At 38.7% G+C, this 19,280-nt stretch overlaps 1 protein-coding gene across 6 annotated transcripts in view; it reads right to left on the bottom strand.

Moving 5' to 3' along the window:
* Positions 1-19,280, bottom strand: part of CTNNA2 (catenin alpha 2) — a 463,984-nt gene that overhangs the window by 93,771 nt on the left and 350,933 nt on the right. For all 6 annotated transcript variants that reach the window (XM_069014748.1, XM_069014753.1, XM_069014752.1 and 3 more), the window contains one exon: positions 5,828-5,980. In XM_069014748.1, coding sequence (XP_068870849.1) covers positions 5,828-5,980 — 153 coding nt within the window. The remainder of the gene's footprint in view (positions 1-5,827; positions 5,981-19,280) is intronic.

The raw sequence follows: 19,280 nt of genomic DNA on the forward strand, positions 1-19,280 counted from the left end.
CCTGGAAGAATTGGGAGTTCATTTTGCCTCAAAGGCATTTAGCTCTCCAAGGAGGAGAAACAGTGACTAAATCTGGCTGTGGGAGGGACTCAAGAATTTCTCTTGAAGAGTTCAGTCAGACTTTTCATTGTCTTATTGCAAATAATTGGACTAGTGGCTTTAGCTATGTCAATGCACTCCTGATGTTTACTAGGAATTAAGAACATCTGTTGCCCACACAGGGAAGAAAGGCCTAGGACAGAAATTAAAACTGAGCAGATGAAACACTAGGGCACAAAGGTAGCTCACAGCTTTAATTTGAAATAAAATCTTTCCATTTGAAGAGCTTGAATTAAAATAATCCATTACCTTCTTAACATTTCTTGATTAGAAGCAAGGATTACCACCTCCTAAACAGTATTTCTAATCTAGCTTAATGTCAGCTAAAAGAAAAATATGAGAGTAAAAGCTGGTAAGTCTGTAAGAGGAAACCCAGGGATGTACACATTTTGAGGATGCAAGCTGGATGCAGAAGCTATGACAGAATATTGACACTTTTTCTCCATTATCAGAAGCAAACAGCTAGGTGTGTAGTCTGATGTAGCAGCAGTGTACACTTAAACAAAAAGAATAGAACATTTCAAGTATGTGTGAAAATATCAGCAGGAACATTCTTTGCTCCTTGAGCTAAAGTTGCAGATATAAATGAGCCAATTTTTTTTCTTAGGCTTGTTCATCTGGGTTTTGTCTGTCATAAATTAAAATCTGTCAGTTCATTAATTTATACAGTATTTACAAAAGCACAAATAAAACACTGTCATCTATTCCTTATGAAGGCCACCAGCACCTCATGGAAGTGAGCTGAAGTGCCACCCTGGGAAGTCTCAGCACTCCACTGACCCCAAGTGCATCGCAGAGTTACACAGATGATCTTCACTCCCTAAAGTGTGCTTTTCCATTTCTTACGAACCAAGTGCTCTGTGTGCTTTTTTTTAAAAGGTATTTATGGAAAGAAGAAATACTGGGTTGGATTTAGTTCTGTTACTGCTGATGTAAACTGAGATTAAATTCACTGTCGACCACCAGAGCAAAACCTTCTTTCCCAATTTTTCCCCTTTCCTCTCATTACCAAATCAAGTAAGAAGGGGTCACTGAGCAGGTCCAGTTGCTTGTTTTATGTGCTGTGCATAATGACAGTGGCTTTTTCTTCCCTCCTATCTTCAGCATGCAAGCCTGTTTCCACATTTATGACGGGAAAGATTGCAGTTTTCTGAATTAGGGAGCTTCAAATAATACAATTCTTAGAAAATGAAGGGTAGCCTGCATTGTGTCTCATAAAGAAGTTCAAACTCTTTTCTCCTTTTTCTTTTTTGTAAAATTACAAAATCCAAACCCCTAACGTCCCAAAAGTAACCCCGTTATCCTCTTCAAAGTGGCAATTACATGGAGAAAGTTAATAAAGGCTCCTGCAAACTTAATGCACAAAGAGACTATAAACCAAAACCAGAATGGTGCTGTTAGATTTCATCTGCTACAAATTACCATCCAACCTTATGATACTATTGATTTGCATGCACCATATCAACTTTAAATCACCATAAACCATTGCCTAACACAGTTCTTGCACTGGCCAAGTGTTCTTGCAAGGCAACTTTGATTATTTGTCATGTCCCCAGAAATCTTTTAAGTTTGTATGAGGTGAAACTGATAGATCCAAGCGGGCTCCACAAAATTCTTCATAAAAATCAATTCATGCAAAACTGGTATCAGGAAAAACTGGTAAAGGACTTTTCAAAAGTTCATTTTTAGGTGCTTTAAATCTGGTACTTCATCAGTTCATACTGAAGAAGAAAAAACCCTTCATTCAAATTTTGTTGGAAATAAGAGTAATGCAACTGAATTTAACCCTTGTAAATGCTCAGTGACCACCAAAATGGTGAAGTATTTCCATAAAAGCATTGAAACTCCCCAAACTGAAACAACTAGTAGAAATATCTTGGACTTATGTCCATCCTTTTGAGAATGGAAAGTCTGATCCAATCCACTATAATTTGAATTCCAACTGAACAGCCTGCTACCATGGCTCTTAAAGAGTTTACTGGATGTTGAATTTCATCTACCAGGAAAACCTGCTGGATTTTATAATTTAATTTTTCAAGAAGCAGTCCAGAGGACCAACAGTTAAACCGAGGATGCTCTACCAAACGGAATAATGAAAATTAATTAATTAGCTTTCTTATAGTGCTTTGATAGATGCATTGAATAAATCTGAGCTGATTTATCAGTCAAGTGCCTTTGTGTGGTAGGTATTAGAATTATCTGTCATTACTCTTATGCTACTAATGAAGGTGCTTGGGCAGAGAAGTTAAATGACTTCCCAAGGTCACATCTGGAGTTGGTGTTACAACTCAGGCATTTACTTTCAGTCATTAGAAGTAATTTTTTAAAAAACATAAAGGGATTCATGAGGTAAAGATCATTACCTGGAAAGGCACCATCACTTCTCTAACCTCAGATTCAGAAGGCAGAAAAAAAACTAAGAGATGACTGCTAAAAGATGACTCCAAGGAAAAGAGTCACCCATCCAAGCCTGGAGCGTTACCATCTAAATTCTGTTTTATTATATTGTTTTACCCCCAGAATCTGTATGACAATTTGTTTTATTTTGTATGATTTACATTATAGTTAAGTGACACATCGCTCTGTGTTTCCAACAAAACCCATAGACAAATCTAGCTGTCAGTGAATGTCTAGAAAAATGACAATCCATCTTTGTTCTTATTAATGTTATGGTAAGAGGTGGGGAAGGGAAAATATTATATAATGAAAAGAGCTTTTGAGAGAAGATTTAAGTATTCTGCAATATGGACTGTACAAGAAAGTTAACTCTATAAGCCTCATACTTACAAAATATATTTTTAAAATTGTATTGGCTATGCAGAGAAAATTCTGCTATTTTTATTCAAAAAATATCAAGAAGTGCATGTTTTTCATTCAGGATGGAAAAATGTAGGTTTTGTGTAAAGAAATATTAAAACATGTATTATTTTCCCCTGACCTCTTGACAGGCTGTCTATTGAGCTTGGTAGGACATCCAAGAAATTCAGATTCGGATTTGAAAATTAATGATTAATGCTACAGACTTTTCACAGTATTGAACTGGCAGTGCCAAATTCCTCTAACGTGAGCAAGTGCAACTCCACGCACTTCAGCAGAGCTGTGTTTGCATATCTTAGCAAGCAATTCTGGCCCCGTGCCTGGGAAAGCATATTTCATAGTCACTTGATTATGTCTCATCTTTAAACCACACTTTACTATTTGCAAGATACTTGACCCACAAAACCATAGAAGTCCATCTGCTAAGATTCCATTGTGCATCAGTAAGTAAAAATGATGGAACTGTTTGAAGTGCAAAAATCTAGTGTAGAAGGGACATAAATATATTCCAAATACGTATTTGCTTCTTCAGCCTGATGAACTTGAAATCTGGGGTTAAAAATTTCACTTGCACTAGAAATTCATTTCTTCAAGATGCTTTTTACCTGAACCAGAAATAGTTCTTACAACTAAAAGGGCAAGATCCACCTAAAATAATCCATCCTTGGAAAAGAGTAAGAATGCACTCACAAGCCAGTACCAGCTGTCACAGATACACAAGATTCAATTAAGAATCTAACAGTCTGGAACAACCTAAATGGAATAAAAATCTTAGGTTTTAGGCCCGAGACATCAATTGGTACCATCATTGTTGCTTTTTGGTGGGGTACCTAAAGACAACCACATGTCAAAAATCATTAACCAACCTCCAGTTCGGTCTAAAATACAAACCTAATGTAATCTTAGGCTTGTAAACCCAAAGTTAAATAACTAAAACTCCTCTTTGTTTGGTTTCATAGAACCACAGAATGATGGAATTGCCTAGGTTGGAAGAGACCTTCAAGACCATCCAGTCTCACCCCCTGCCACAGGCAGGGACACCTTCCACTATCCCAGATTGCTCCCACCTGGCCTTGGGCACTTCCAGGGATGAAGCAGCTTCCCTGGGGGCATCAGGATCTCACCACACCTGCAGTAAAGAATTTCCTCCTAAGATCTAACCTAAAGCATCCCTCTGAAAGTTTAACAGCATTACAGTTCTTTCTTTTTCCCGTTAAAGTTGTGGGTTTTTCTGGCAGGGAATTTTTGGCTTTTTTTGACTACACCCCTAAAAGGTATTTTCCCTCCTTTTATGCTATTACCTCTTACGATATTTTTTAAAATAGCTTCTTAGCTATTTTTAACTTTTTAATAATGCTATTAGACCTGTCATTGCAGCATTTTGTTGCAAATCTGAGGAGGATGTGACTGCTATAACACTAACCCCACATATGTTCATTGCATATAAGCCTACAACTCCACTGCCACTATAATATAACGATGAGCAAACATTGTGGAGGGGTTTTCCATTTGTTTGGTTTCTTTTTTCCTCTCTTTATATACCTACCAGCTATTTCCTTTCTCATTGCCACAGCTCCAGTCATGAGGAGGCAGCAACAAATCTTTGCATAATACACAGGGGCTGGGACTGAAGGCTGCTGACAGCCCTGTGCCCCTCTTACAGAAAACAGCAGTAAACCCAACTGTACTCAGCATTGCACAGAATCCATCCAGAGCTTTTAGACCCTTTTAGACCCAGTGCTTTTAGAAGGCAAGACCCCAGGACCTGCCTTCAGGCACCTGCAAGTTAAGTACTACAGCAAACACCTGATTCCCAGAGGCAGAATGAGGTACCTTGACTCCCTGTTTAGTACATAGCAAGAATGAGATGCTCCAGAACACCTGAAAACACATATCCACTTCAAAAACACATCCAGACACTTATTTTATCAGGGAACTATCCCGATCTAGTCAATAATAACCAAGAAACCCTTACTCTTTGTCTCAGGCACTACAGAATTAGGATGAGTCCTGTTTTAACAGAAGATATTCAAAGGTATAGTTCAGTACTTGTCAGATCAGTATTCCCTAACAGCATTTCCCTTTGCTAAATAGCACATGGTGTAAGTAGAAAGTAGGTTGCAAAGTGGCTACAAAGTCTTCAAAATACTGCTAGTACAGAAAAATGCCACACAATGTTATCAAGCAAATCACTGAGTTCTATTTGTTTTTTTAAAACACAAGCATTTTTCATAGCTCTTGGTCTACTGGAGGGCAAACTGAGACAAACATTATCATCATTTTATTAAAACTCCATTCAATGAGCATCCAAGGTTTCAATCATTGTATGTTATACTCCACATGCTAGAATAAAGCCGTTTCAATATCATCCCTGAAGATTTGTAATTATCATTGGTAGACTTTACACAGTGTGTCTCTTCAGAAAGAGAAGATACTATAAATATATATATTCATATATGAAATACAAACCTTTCAAGATCCTATCTGTTCTTAAGGCTGTGCCTTCTCTATATGTCCTTTTCCCTGTTTTAGTTCAGACTGACAAGTAATTAAGTCTAGAGCAGTCCTTGGCCAGGACCAGATTGCGAAGCACCTATTTGCCTTTTACTTAATAGACTTTCAGCTCAATTGTACTGTTAGTGAAGCTGAACTGAAATTTACTTCTTGTTGCTCATGTCTTTTGACAAACTGCTGGAAACACCATTTCTAACAAGCTCAATTTCTTTAATGAACTACAAAAACACAGCACTTTCCTCTGCCCGTCATCCGAACATTTCCTGGGCAATCACCAGGATAAAGTTGACCGAAACTCCTGAAACAACACCTCTAACATTTCACCCAGTTTATCACTTTTCTTGTCTCTCCTCGAGGTGCCAGATGGAAATCTGGCCGTATCAATAAGGTCACTTACCTCCACTAACTTGTTGGCGTGTTCACGGAAGACCTGAGCGTATTCCTTCACTTCTTTCTCATTCCCGCTTTTCGCGGCCTCGATGAGAACCAGCAATGGGACGTTGGTCTCCAGGAATGAATCTGATATGTGATCCATCACTGCCTTCCGTAGCTGAGACAGAAGAGAGCACACCAGTAAATAAAGGGCCTTTACCAGCACACATTCCCACTGTTCATATTTAAGCCCTGATGTGTTGCATCTCACAGCACTATGTGGGAATTTGGACTTTTTGCTCTGTTTTCTCCAATATTTCCAGCAAGCAAAATTAAAAACTTGAGGGTCTAGGCTCTGCAAACCCCTCCTGGGATTTGTGCTGACATACACCTAATCCTACTGGCCTGAATGGTCTGTACAGAATGATGGTGATAACTCACATAAGACATTGCAAATTGATGAGAATTGAAAGCTCCACACTACTTGAAAAAACAGTTCAGCTCACTAAAAAGCCAAATATGGATTAAGGAGCTTAACTTCAAGCAACCATTAAAAATATTAGCCTGAATATTTCTAAGCCTTCTCTAATTCCTCCAGTGAAAAGTATTCCATGCAATAATTAATATTTTGCGTAGCAGATGCCTTGTGCTTTGTATTCCCATTCAAATAGCTCCAAGAAGTATAAACAGAAAATCTTTCTAAGCATTTTCCAGGCGGATTAGAAAACATACTACAATTTATTCTAAAAGAAGAAAAATCCACCTTGCAAGTTACTGAAGATTTAACACCTGCTAGTCCATATAAACATCTGTTTGAAACAATATTACTGTAAGAATGATGTCACAAACTTCTTCTCCACCTTGCTAATGGCCACTAATTAATGTCAAAATTCACTAAAATTTGAAAGACAGCCAGAAGGATGACTGAAATCTTAAATAATTCTTCCTGGAAGCTTAATTGCTCTGCAGGATTGTGGATCAGAAACATCTTGATTATGTTTTCTCCAGCTTTTGGGTTGTTAAGAATGAAAAACTGTGGACTCACACAGAAGCTGCGAGTTACTCAGCCCGGAGGCCTGGGTGGCTATTAGTCTCCTTAAATCATGCATTTTTAGTTAGATGAAGCACCCAAAAAGGTAATTTTCTCTATTCTGAAGTTCAAGCAAGAAAGCTTTAGCTAGATAAGGTGCCATAAAAACACCCAATCACATTGAAAACTAGCCTATTGTTAGACATTGCAAACACACAATCCAAGACACATTTGCTGTTTGATGACAGCAATTCTCAGCTCTATTTGAATAAGGGGAAAGCTAACTTTGGATATTTTCATTCATTCCCTGAGTGGTGCAGTAAAAACAAGCAAAGCAAAATAGCATATATGTGCTCCTTTTATTTCCATCACAACTGAAGCAGTCAATGTACCAAGCAGTTCTCAATTCTCCTTAAAAATTAATTCTACTCAGATTCTACCTGGAAGCATTTTTTATCCACTTTCAAAATGATTAAAGGCACTCAGAATAGCTAACTCAGTAACACATACAAACAGGGGGAGGAAACAAGACAAAAAGAAGAAAAGAATCATCTGTGAGAGACCTGTCAACAGTTTGGAAGCTGATGTGTGTTTGCTACCACCTATTACATTTTCATCTTGTACTCCTTATTTTTTCTTTCATCGATCTGCTGATATCCACTTGCTGACTCTGATTTTATTCTTACATTAAAAGCTCTTTCAGACCATGCTTTGGGTCTGTTTGCACAGCATCTCCTACAATGAGACCCCGATCCATGAATAGTTTTCATAGGTACCATCTCAATATAAATACTAATATTGCTCCAAGTACACCAAAACACCGCAAGAAAAACAAGAAAAAATATTCTAAGATGGTGTCAGAGAATAGTGCACCAGCACAGCTCCCTGCATTCTATGGCTGACAGATTTCCAGTCAGTATTTATATAAATTTATATTAATTTTTTAACTTAAAAATTCAGACACATGGTGAGATCCTTGGGGTTGTTCTGTGCAGGACAACCAGGAGCTGGACTCAATGATCTCTGTGGGTTCCTTCCAACTCAGGATATTCTGTAATTCCTTATTAAATGAAGGGTTTCACCTATAGCCAGCATTAAGGGAGAAATACTGCCAGAGAAGGTGCATCATAAATTTGCGTAATTCCCCTCTGCAGAGGTCCATTTCCCAGTGCTTGCTCACAAACTCCAGGTCAGATGCCTCATTTTTGTACCCATAGCTAGACTCTGATGCCCACTGTGTACCAAAAAAGGCCAAATGGTAGCACTTCCAAAGGAACACACAAAGCTTTTAAAAAACTCATATCGCTTCTATCTCATTCTCAGGGGAAAATCCTTAAAAAAATCCACTTGCTGAAGTCCTGTATGTGCCAGTAAAAACCTACTGTCCACTGCACTGAAAAAACTTACTTTAAATGCTAAATGGGCACTGACATTTTTCTGTTTGTATCCTTCCATAAGGAGGGATCTGTTCCAAAGGCTTCCATTTATTCCATGAACAAGCAATTCGATTTTTAATATAAGCTAATGTGGTGTTATAGATCGGGTTATAACAATATGCCCCATGGAATTGTAAGAGTAGTCTCAGGATGTTCAAGTGAGCAGCTTATTTTCATCAGTATTAAATATCTTTTTTTGTTGTTGTTTACAACCACATAGCAGAAATCAATAAAAAGGACAGCAAGAGCATCAGCTAACCAGCAATTTGGGGTTTACCATGGTAAATATACAGTAGAGTTCTCTCTGAATCAAAATGAATGCATAAAATGGGTATCTTGTTTCTAGTGGTAACTCTGTGTTGTCCTCTGAGGTTGGTAATTCCAGCAGCTGAAAAAAAAAATCTGAATTCTGACTGTCACAGGTTTAATAAATACAAAATTAATACATTCAATTTTTCTTCTGCTGTGTTAATCATAGATGACAGTAGAATATTTCTGGCCCCTCTTGTAAACAGGCATGATAATTTCTTTAGGAATTTGCTATCTGTGTTTTAGGACACCCTTGCATTGAAGTTGAAAGGTAGAGTTAATGGGTTTTATGTATGCAGGAGACCACAAATTTTGCCATCCTTCACCACAAGCTATAAAGAGCAACTTGACAAAATCATTTGTTAAATGTGACAGGAGTATGAAGGCAAGACATTCATCCAAGAGCTCAAATGGATACATGACAAGGTAATACTAATGGCACAAGACAAGACATTTCAAAGTACTGGCTCACCATTACCAGTCTATTTGATCCAATTAGGGCTATTCATCAAGGTAAATAACTACTGGAAAACGAATCTTGTGTGCTCCTGTGCATACTGCAACAAAGTCCAGCCTAAGAGATGGCTTGTGCACCCAGAGATTTGAGTTTCATCCAGGTAACATCAGATCAAAAGGGAATGTGACTTGAATTTGAATGGTCATAAAGCAGGCTGCAAAAGCACGTCGTGTTTTATTCCAAAACCAGCACGAGAGCTTTGCTCATGCACCTGCATTAACTAATGTCTTTGAGATGCCTTAATTTATGCTGCATTCTGATGTAAATATTATGACACACACTATTACTCATAAGACAAAGCTTTAAGTTTTCCCCCCCTCACTGGATTTTTAATTTAGAGGTGAATTCAAAGCATGAATTCCACTATATGAAACTTCATTTATTAGAAGAGGAAGCACGTTAAATGAAGATCTTGCTTAATTCATTTTGTCAGAGAAAAAACTTTATTAATGAATATAAAGCTAACAGATTCATAAATTTGCCAGACCAACAAAAAATATAGAAGGAAAACATCAAGACCTGCAAATATTTCTGAAAGCATCAGTGGTGTACCACAGGCAGGTTTTATGTCTTTCCAGTTCAGTCAGTTTAGTCAGTTTATGGTGCACAGTCAAGTTGCTGTTTTTGATAGCATCATGTTCTACTGTTCTAAGCACTATTTAGGGCTGTTTTATCATTGTCGGTTCACAGCCGTAATTGAGCTCAAAGAGGTTAAATGCCCACCAAAATGATGTTTTCCATGGCTATATAACAATTTTAGAACCAAAATGTCTCAGTGCTACTTCCAGTCTAGTAGAGAATTAAATGTCTAATCCTGACACTGGAAGGTAAAGCCACAGCAGGAGATTAATGACTCCAACAGATTGTTAAACTTTATAAAGCCTGGCAGTACAGAGCTGCCTGTAACAAAAGTTTACCAAGGAGCACCTTATTCACCATTTTCCATTTAACGTGCGTTGCAACCCAGCTCCAGTTTGCACCTGCAGAGTGCTCCCAAACAGGCATTAATTTAATTGAAAGGGATGAAAATAAAGCCTTCTCCAGTGCAGTTAAGCTGTGTCACCCCACTATGCTGTGAAATTGAATTCTGGAGAAGACGGCAGTGACCATTAGAAGCTGCTGCAGTACAGTGCTAAAGAGAAAGTCTCGGCCAATTCTGCAGACTGTGTCACACGAGGATGTGACCAAAGAATGGTAACTTGGGGGATGGGGACAGTAACACCACCAATTATCTCTTGGCAGATGAAACAGCAAAAAGATTAACATTTAAAACATGTATCACACTTGGACATTCAAACTACAGATTTATGGAATATATTAAATACATGTATGTAAGATTTGAGCCTAAGATAAAACAATCAGGAAGAAATGCTGTTACAAAGACAGGTAATACTTATTAGAATCATGAAATACCCTGGACCACAAAGTCCATCCAGTTCCAACTCCCTCCCACGGGCAGGGACACCTTCCACTATCCCAGGTTACTCCAAGCCCTGTCCAACCTGGCCTTGGGCACTTCCAGGGATCCAGGGGCAGCCACAGCTTCTCTGGGCACCCTGTGCCAGGGCATCCTCCCCCTCACATGGAAGAATTTCTACCTAAAATCTAATCTAAATCTGCTCTCTTTCAGTTTGAAATTCTTAATATATTTTTCCATGTGTGAGCTTTCCTCTCTCTAAGGAAAAACTGCCATAATTAGGAAAGGATTTGGGGTGAATTTACTAATAGAAAGCAAGTTAAAGCAACAATTTTTGACCAGAAATTTGAAAGAGTGTAAGAAACACACACAAAAAACATTCCTCCTAGTCATAGGCCACTACAAAGGATTCCTCAAAATGGTACATGGCCCGAAGCATGGAAGAACCCAGTTACCAAGTGCTTAGGTACTTAATCTCCATTGATTTAAATTTTTTTGTTTGTTTGTTGGGGTTTGTTGAGGGGCTAAGGTGGGTGGTTTATCAATTTTCATGACAGAAAAATTTTATACTGCCTTTCCAAAAAAACATTTTTCAGTGAGAGCAAGCCTCAGGCTTGCTAACAATATTAGTGCAGTTACATAAAAGCAGAGAAAAAAAATGTATGTTTGTGGGAATGATAAACACACAGCCCTCAAACATGTGAAGATTATCAGGGTATGAAATCTGTCTTTCATGTCTAGATAGAACAATAAAGACCCAACTCTGATTGCAGTGCTGGGATTCTACTAAATATTTATTATTTCTAAAAATAAAGAATTATACAGGGCATTAACAGGTAGAGGACAGTACAGAGATTAACATCAAAAACGTGGGAAAAACAGAAATACAGGTAGGAACTGAACTAACAGTGAAAAGCATTCGTGAAGTCAAAAGTCAAAAAAACCCAGAAGTGAAAAGACAGTGATTAACTTTTGCATTCTGTATGACCTGAGAAGGTAGAATTGTGATAAAGTGAATGTGGAAAGATGAAATTGCAGAACAGGAAATTATGTGTAGGAACAAAGAAGAGAAAGACCACAGGAGGTGACCCCAGCAGAGAAAAAAAAAGGGATAAGACTTTGAAAAATAACCTTGTGAAAACTGAAGAGAATTGTGAAGAGTCAAAAATGTCACCAAAACTGCAAACCTAAAGGGTCTGATGTAAAAGAGGTGTGACAAAGAAGAGGGCAATGAGGAAGAATAGAGACAATGGATTAAAAACCCAAAGATTAAATTAAGAATCACAACATATGGTACAGCTTCATATATTGTCTCAGGTCCTGTTTAAATGATATTTAAATAAAGTAAAGTGGCTTTGGAACTTTATGGGGTTTTTAAAACAAATATAGTAAATAAAGAAAATTAATTAGGGAAAAAAGTTGGTTTGGGGAGATGAAATAGCTATTTGGTCAAGATGGGAAGGAAATTTTCTATGAAAATACTTGATGAAGTTATCCTCACGACGAGTAGTCAGTTCCAATAAGCATTACAGGTTTAATACAATAAATGCCACACGTGTCACACTTGCAGTCCCACCTAACCCAGCTGCATGAACAGCCTGGCACAGTAAATATTGGCATCAGCTTCTCCAAGACCTAGAGACCGAGTCCAGTGGAAGCTGATGACAGCTCTTGGGTAGAGCTGTCTGTTGGAGTGCCAGACAATAGCTGAAACAAGATTAAAAATTGATTGCGTGCTGCAAAAATGGATTTCTCATCACCCTGTCCAAGAGTCACTCAGAGCCACGAGCGGATCCTGCCCCATGGACAGAGATGATTGAATCTGATACTATCAATTATCATCCACGCCTTTCAAAAGGCCCTTACAGCAGCGAGATCACAGCCTGGGTTTTGTTCTTGGGTTTGTTTTGTTGGGGTTTTGTTGGAATTGTAAAAGGGAGGAAGCAGGCCCCGGCGGGGGGAGAGATATGCAGTCCAGCCAATGTGGTTGATAAGAGCAAAACTCCCTTTATTAGCAATCCAAAGGCACTTATATAGTATACCAGCTTGTTAACTCCTAAGTGGCTTAAAGCTTATCAAAACACATTTCTACTTCTACCTAACTGGACTTACATTGGCAAGTTTCCATTAGTTATGTTATGATTAAAAGAATTTAATGTTTACCTCCCTTCTCTGGGTCTTATCTGAACAGTTGCAAGTCTTCAACTCCCTCTTTGTTCCCCAGGCTTTTTCTCACACAAGAATCTTCTCATGGAGAGTTTTTTCTCACACACAGGCCTTTTGCTTGCAGGCCCTTGCTACAGTTCTTTTATTGATCCCAATAATTCTATTTCCGAACAGGGTTTTGTTGTCTTTTTTCTCATTTTGTTTATACTTTGTTTTCTTCTCCTTTGCAGTAATTTTTACACAGTAAGGACTGGAAACAAAACCTTTTATATCTGGTTGCTTAATAACAAGTAGAACATAACATTAAAGATATTTCATAACACTTGGAAATAGCGAACAAAATTAATGTCAATTAAGAAACAAATGTAATGTTGAAATCCCATTTGGCAATTAAACTGTATGTACTTTGCCACTGCTCATAAAGCCATTAGGAAGATGGAATTAGAGAAGTCTTTGGAAAAGGATTATGTTTTCTTCCACGTTTATAGTACTCCCTACCTCATGCTACTGCATTATTGATAATGAACATTTGAAGCTGTTGTTAGGAATCCAAGCTTCTCTAAGTTCCTTTAGCTGATGTGACTATAGGTCATTCTTGAGCTGACACTACAGAACACTGAAAGTTTCTTTATATAAAACTATTATCAACAGAAATCTCTTGAAGTACATTTCTGGTGGGTTTTTTGTCTTTTTTTTTTTTTTGGTCTGGTTTGTGGGGGTTTTTATTTATAATGTAAGCAACAATATACACTTCTATTGAGCTTCTCCCACATTTACAATGTCTTTTATCAAGAAGGGTTTAAAAACTCCAGACTTGTTCCTCTGCAGTGATTGCAGAGGTAGGCATCTTCTAAACACAAAGATTTGTTGAAATATCTGAGGTTTTATGAAGGCTCATTATTTGAGGAATAATACACAAACTATGTGCAGTAATCTCTTCCAATGCAATAGAGCTGTCACTGAGTTTTGCCTCCTAATTCTTCACAAGGCACTTTGAAAGGCCAACCCTCTGCTCAGAACTTCAGTTTAAAAAAAAAAAAAAAAAAAGATAAAATCAAGTCCTGTTTCAAAAAGCAGAAGAACCCATAGTTACTACACCGTGGGTTTTGCCAGAAAAAATAAAAAGTCCATCATGAGTATTCTGTTGCAGATCAAAGTTTCCTTTTTTTGATGACAATGTTACACACTGCAGGCTTACCCAAAACTACCTGATATGGACATATTTTCCTGAAATATGGAACCATATGTGCATCAGTAAACATTATGTGTACAGTAAATTAAACCAAGCCTTATAATTAGGCAGTAAGGAAATTACTGCAGACCTGAAAAAGTAAATCAGCAGTATTAAAGCACTCTCCATTTCCTCTGGAGCACTTCAGAGCACTATAAAAACCTCAATGTCACAGTGATAAACACCTAGAAGTGCATTTTGAGGGAGACAAAGGCATGTGCATTCAAAGAAGTTCAAATCAAAATCCTTGACTGTAATTCAAAGAGTGCACTTTCCCTAATTTTTCAGTTCAGATTTTTGAAAATGTTTCTAAAAGTCATTTCCTGAAGTAAATAACACCAGTTATTCTACTGAATGGGAGCAGACAAAAAATGGAAGTATTGAACAGCAGGCTAGGGGCTCACAGCTCTTTCAGACCACATTGGTGACATTCAGAGTGTCCCTACTCCTGTGGCCATAAATTCAGCAGAAACTGGAAGAGTAGAGGCCTTTATCAAGTGGAGCATTGCTGTCTCTGCCTTCTAAGCCAGTATTACACCAAACTCCTGACTAACACCTTTGTACAAGCTGTAAAACCTAGAAAAGAACTACAAATCTAGAAAAGAACTACTAACCTAGAAAAGAACTACACACAATGCAGTGCACATATATTAAATGAATACAAGGCATAAACATTTGCACATGACAGAAATAAATCTGTATTAGCATCTGATAGACTGCTTTTGGGAAGCAGGTTCCAGATTTCCATATTCAAGAGCACTTGGAGTCACTGCAGGAGACAATAAAACCTATTAAGCAACAAGGTAAAGGGGCTGAGTTTCTCACAAGCAAGAGCTGATGCCACAGGTGGCCTTAAGCTCAAAGAGGTTTAGATTAATTTGTGGCTGGCTCCCTTTAAAAAATGCCAGCATTGTGTCAAGATACATTTTCATGCATCAGAATGGGGCAATCTCAGCAATAACATTGCACTTTCCCTTTTTTCCCAAAAACTCCTCCTTGGTAATACAGCACAGACTCTTGTGGATCATCTATTAAAGTGTGACCTCACTTCAACTCTGCCTTTGCAAAATAAATCTTAATAAACACTCCTGCAAGACTAAATTTTGAAGTTACAACCTGCTTGGAAGTTCTGCTACTACTTCACACTTGCATGAAGTTTTGCATCTTCAGAACACTGCATCAACTCTCCTACAAACTCTCACAGTGTTATGTGAGCTCGGGAAGGTCTGCAACCCTTTTTTTCTCTCTCTGTTTTCTTTCCCTATTTAAATTATACAGATCTTGAATTTAAAAAGGTGCCCTTCAGGATCTATAATCTTATCCAATGTCCTCTTGTTTGCAACAAAGGGCACATCAGAGAAGAACACACTTCCCCAGCGCCCCCAGAAAGGCACCAATTGCTGCACTATTGACTGGCTCTACCGCTGGAGTGTCAAAGGACTCCTCACACAAACCTACCTTTAGGGTGCCTAAAGTAGGGAGCAGATTGTTCATGACTCCCTACATACAAAGAGCTTATACAAAATACATTCTTGAAACCCCAAGTCACCCTCCAGAGATGAACTCCAGTGACTGTAAGAGCGACTGAAGGAAAAGCACTTCTTTATATCACCACCCAATTTCCATAACTGACTTCCCTCTGCCCCCTCTGTAGGAGTTTTTTATTTCTTTGGGTGTGCTCTTCATTTGCTTTGGGTAGGTGAAAGGAGTTTGTTATTTAATGTATATTAAGTTTGATTAGAATTGGGTTCACTGTTTTCCACTGAAGACTTTGTTTTGCTTTTGAGACTTTATGCTTCCCTTGGCTTATATCTTAATATTCCGATGCTGTGTACCTCCTAATGCTGGTACAACGCAGAATACCTCAAGTAAGGCAGCTTCACCTTCAAAAGCAATTTTATTTTCTGTGCTTCAGATTATCCTTCTAAAACTTGACAAAAAGTCTTGCTTGTCCTCACAGAACATAGTAAAGAGAGGTTAAACAAAAAATAAGTTGGTTAATCATGATTCAGAGCACCAAGATTTAATTTCTAGGTGCTGCTGGTCCTCTCTACAGCATTTGCAAGTCATCTGGTCTGTGTGAGACAGTCACTTTGCTGCAAAAAGATGATGGTAAGATTTCCTCTTTTGGAGGAAGTCCTGTGTTTTCCTCAAAGCATTTACATTCTGTAAAGAAGCAACCCATGCCTATACTCGAGTAGAGAGATTTAAGCCCACAGACTGAACACATTATATAAGTGTCTATCCATAATACAATTGACATTGTATGGGTTAGCTGCAATAAAATCTGTTCCAACACAACACATTCTTTCAGTTTTAGGTGTCCCGTCACTCTAATTCCATGAGTTAATATTCATGGTTTTTATTCTGAGAGTCCTTCTAGAGTCTACACCAATTTTTGGCAGGCTTCAAAGTGCTAAACATTTTTTTTTCCCCCTAAATAGCATTCATAAACAGCAATACAACTTAATTTACGTGGAAATGAGTGGCATAAGGAGCAAATGGAGACACGCTGCTGCTCAAGGGCTGGAACAGAGAGAGATGACAAATAAGCCTAAGCACATGCTGAAGTCTGGGATCTAGTTCAAACTGGTGTAACCCATATTAAACAAAGGACAACGAATTGCAAGTACTTTCAGGGACCTATGGAGTTGATAAAAACTGAGTACGATTAAGACGTTGTCACCAAGGTCTTTGTTTTACCAAATTTGAATGAATTAATTACAGGAGGTATTTGTCTCATCAAGATTTAACCTTTTGAAAGTTTGACTTGCAGCCTGATACAGCTACTGAAACAGTACTACCAAGGATTTAATGATCATTGTGGGTGCCTTCCAACTCAGGATATTCTGTGACTAAAAGATAATATAATAACTGCAGATTGAAGGGAGGGATGTCAGAGAACATGGCTGATAACAGACTGATGAAAATCATGCCCACAGGTGTAAGACACCAAGTGTCTTACAAAGGTATTTGCAAGAGCACATCTTGGCACAGGGGAATGTAAATAACTGATCAAATATACATAAGGGTCATGTGAAAGGATGTACTTACTGCATAATACATAAAGAATTGATTAGAGGTATAAAAAAGGGCAAATATGACCTGGATATGTAATTTTTTTTTTTTTTTAAATTTGGCTTCTGCAGAGTGTGTGCCTGGTAGAAAGACACCACAGCACAGTCATTATTAATACTAGTTCATGCCTAAATGGCCAAACCTGATCCTGAGTACCCCGAAGTGTGTCCCCATTCCTAGGATACTGATAGTGGCTATTGGGAAAAGCAGACACTGAAAAGAAGCAATCAATATCCTAACCCATCAGAAAGAGGGAGAACTCACCCAACCAGTTCAGAAATCTTGGAAGTGCCTATCTTACAGCTTTTGGCCTACAAATGAGCTCAGATGAAATCAGCAGTATCAAGGAAAAACCCCAGAGACACCTGAAAGCCATTTGTGGGAGATCATATAATAAAACAAGAGAAGAGAAGGCTTCCAGATCTTCCAGCACCCTCCAGTGCCTAAAGGGGCTGCAAGAGATCTGGAGAGGGACTTTTGGAAAGGGTATGGAGTGACAGGACAGGGGAAATGGCTTCACACTGCCAGAGGACAGGGTTACAGAATCACTGAATTCTTAGGGCTGGAAGGGACCTCTGGAGATCATCCAGTCCAACCCCCCTGCCAAGGCAGTGTCACCTGGAGTAGGTGACATAGGAATGTGTCCAGGTGAATTTGGAATATCTCCAGAGAGACTCCACCACCTCCCTGGGCATCCATTCCAGCGCTCTGCCACCCTCAACACAAAGAAGTTCTTCCTCAGGGAACTTTTATTTAATGGCCATTAGTCCTTGTCCTGTTGCTGGACATCACTGGAAAGAGTCTGGTACCATTCTGTGACCTCTGCCTTGGAAATATTTGTATGTATTGATGAAATCCCTCTTATTCTTCTCTTTTCCAGATTAAACAGACCCAGCTCCTGCAGTCTTTCCTCATACAAGAGATGCCTCAGACCCCTCATTATCTTTGTGGCCTCTGCTGGACCTTCTCCAGTAGCTCCTTGTTTTAAATGTACTGAGGAGCCTGGGTTATATTTTGGGCAAAAATTCCTCCCTGTGAGGGTGGTAAGGCCCTGGCACAGGCTGCCCAGAGAAGCTGTGGCTGCCCCTGGATCCCTGGAAGTGTCCAAGGCCAGGCTGGATGGGGCTCGGAGCAACCTGGGCTAGTGGAAGTTGTCCCATGGCAGGGGGTTGGATAGAGGTGGGTATTAAGGTCCCTTCCAACCCAAAGCATCCTGTGATTCTATGAAAATCCGGTGAGGAATGGCAGCATTAAACTATGAGCTGGTGAGATGTGTCTGCTTCCAAGAACTTTTTCAGTCTGACTTAGGTTGATGTTTTTACAGGCAGTTTATAGTAAGACATATAATTAGATCTCCATAATAGTTTCCCAATTCCCAGGAGAGTTTAAATGATGACTTTAAAAGATGTAATTCCACCAGAAAAAGAAATATTGAAGTGGCTGTGAATTGTGAGGTGGAATTTTAGCACCATGTGTTCCATCCACAATCATTTCCCATGTCTGCATGTTCTGCAGATAATGAAATCAAATCTCAGAAATAAAGAGCTAAGTGACCTGGGGAAGAAAGGAAAAATCAGTCTTAGATGGGTGATTTCTGAAGACTTGCAAGGCAGCCTAACTACCAACTGAAAAAAAAAAAAAAAAAGTATTCCTCATCACCAAACGTCTGTTGCAGGTTATCTAGTTTTATGGGGTTAACATTACACTTCCAAAGTCTGAAAAACAAGATTTAAGAGGGATTCATTAAAAACAAAAGGCATGATGATATTGAAAGTTGGTTGCCTCAGCAATGATTTAGCCCAAAATTGAAAGACTGAAATAGTGGAACTCTGTAATCTCCACTGCAGCTCATTTCCTCAGAATCTTCAGGCCTCTCTCCTCAAACATTACACCAAGCCCTCAGTGACACCCTCACACTCTGGAATTGAGCAGGGGGTGCACAGGCAGGTCTGGGCAGATGCACACAGGTACACTGCTGATTATTTATGTGATGAAGCAGAACACTGATTAAGATTCTGAAGGATCATGATTTACAGTGAGAACGCACATTGTTGAAAGCAGACTCCATCTTCCTCTACATTTGTGCAAAACCCAGCACAATTATGATTTAATCTTGATTAGTTTACTAGCAACTGCCACAATTTAATAAACATTATACGTGATTAACTTTCATAAATATCAGAAACTGTATTAAAAGCTTCATCTCCAAGCAGGAAAACACAGTATCTGTGCTTCAATTTACCCACATCCAGAGTTCCAACCTCTCTGAGACTGAACATTCCATGGGGGTAAAT

The sequence above is a fragment of the Aphelocoma coerulescens genome, chromosome 4, assembly GCF_041296385.1.
Source record: "Aphelocoma coerulescens isolate FSJ_1873_10779 chromosome 4, UR_Acoe_1.0, whole genome shotgun sequence".
Lineage (NCBI taxonomy): Eukaryota > Metazoa > Chordata > Aves > Passeriformes > Corvidae > Aphelocoma > Aphelocoma coerulescens.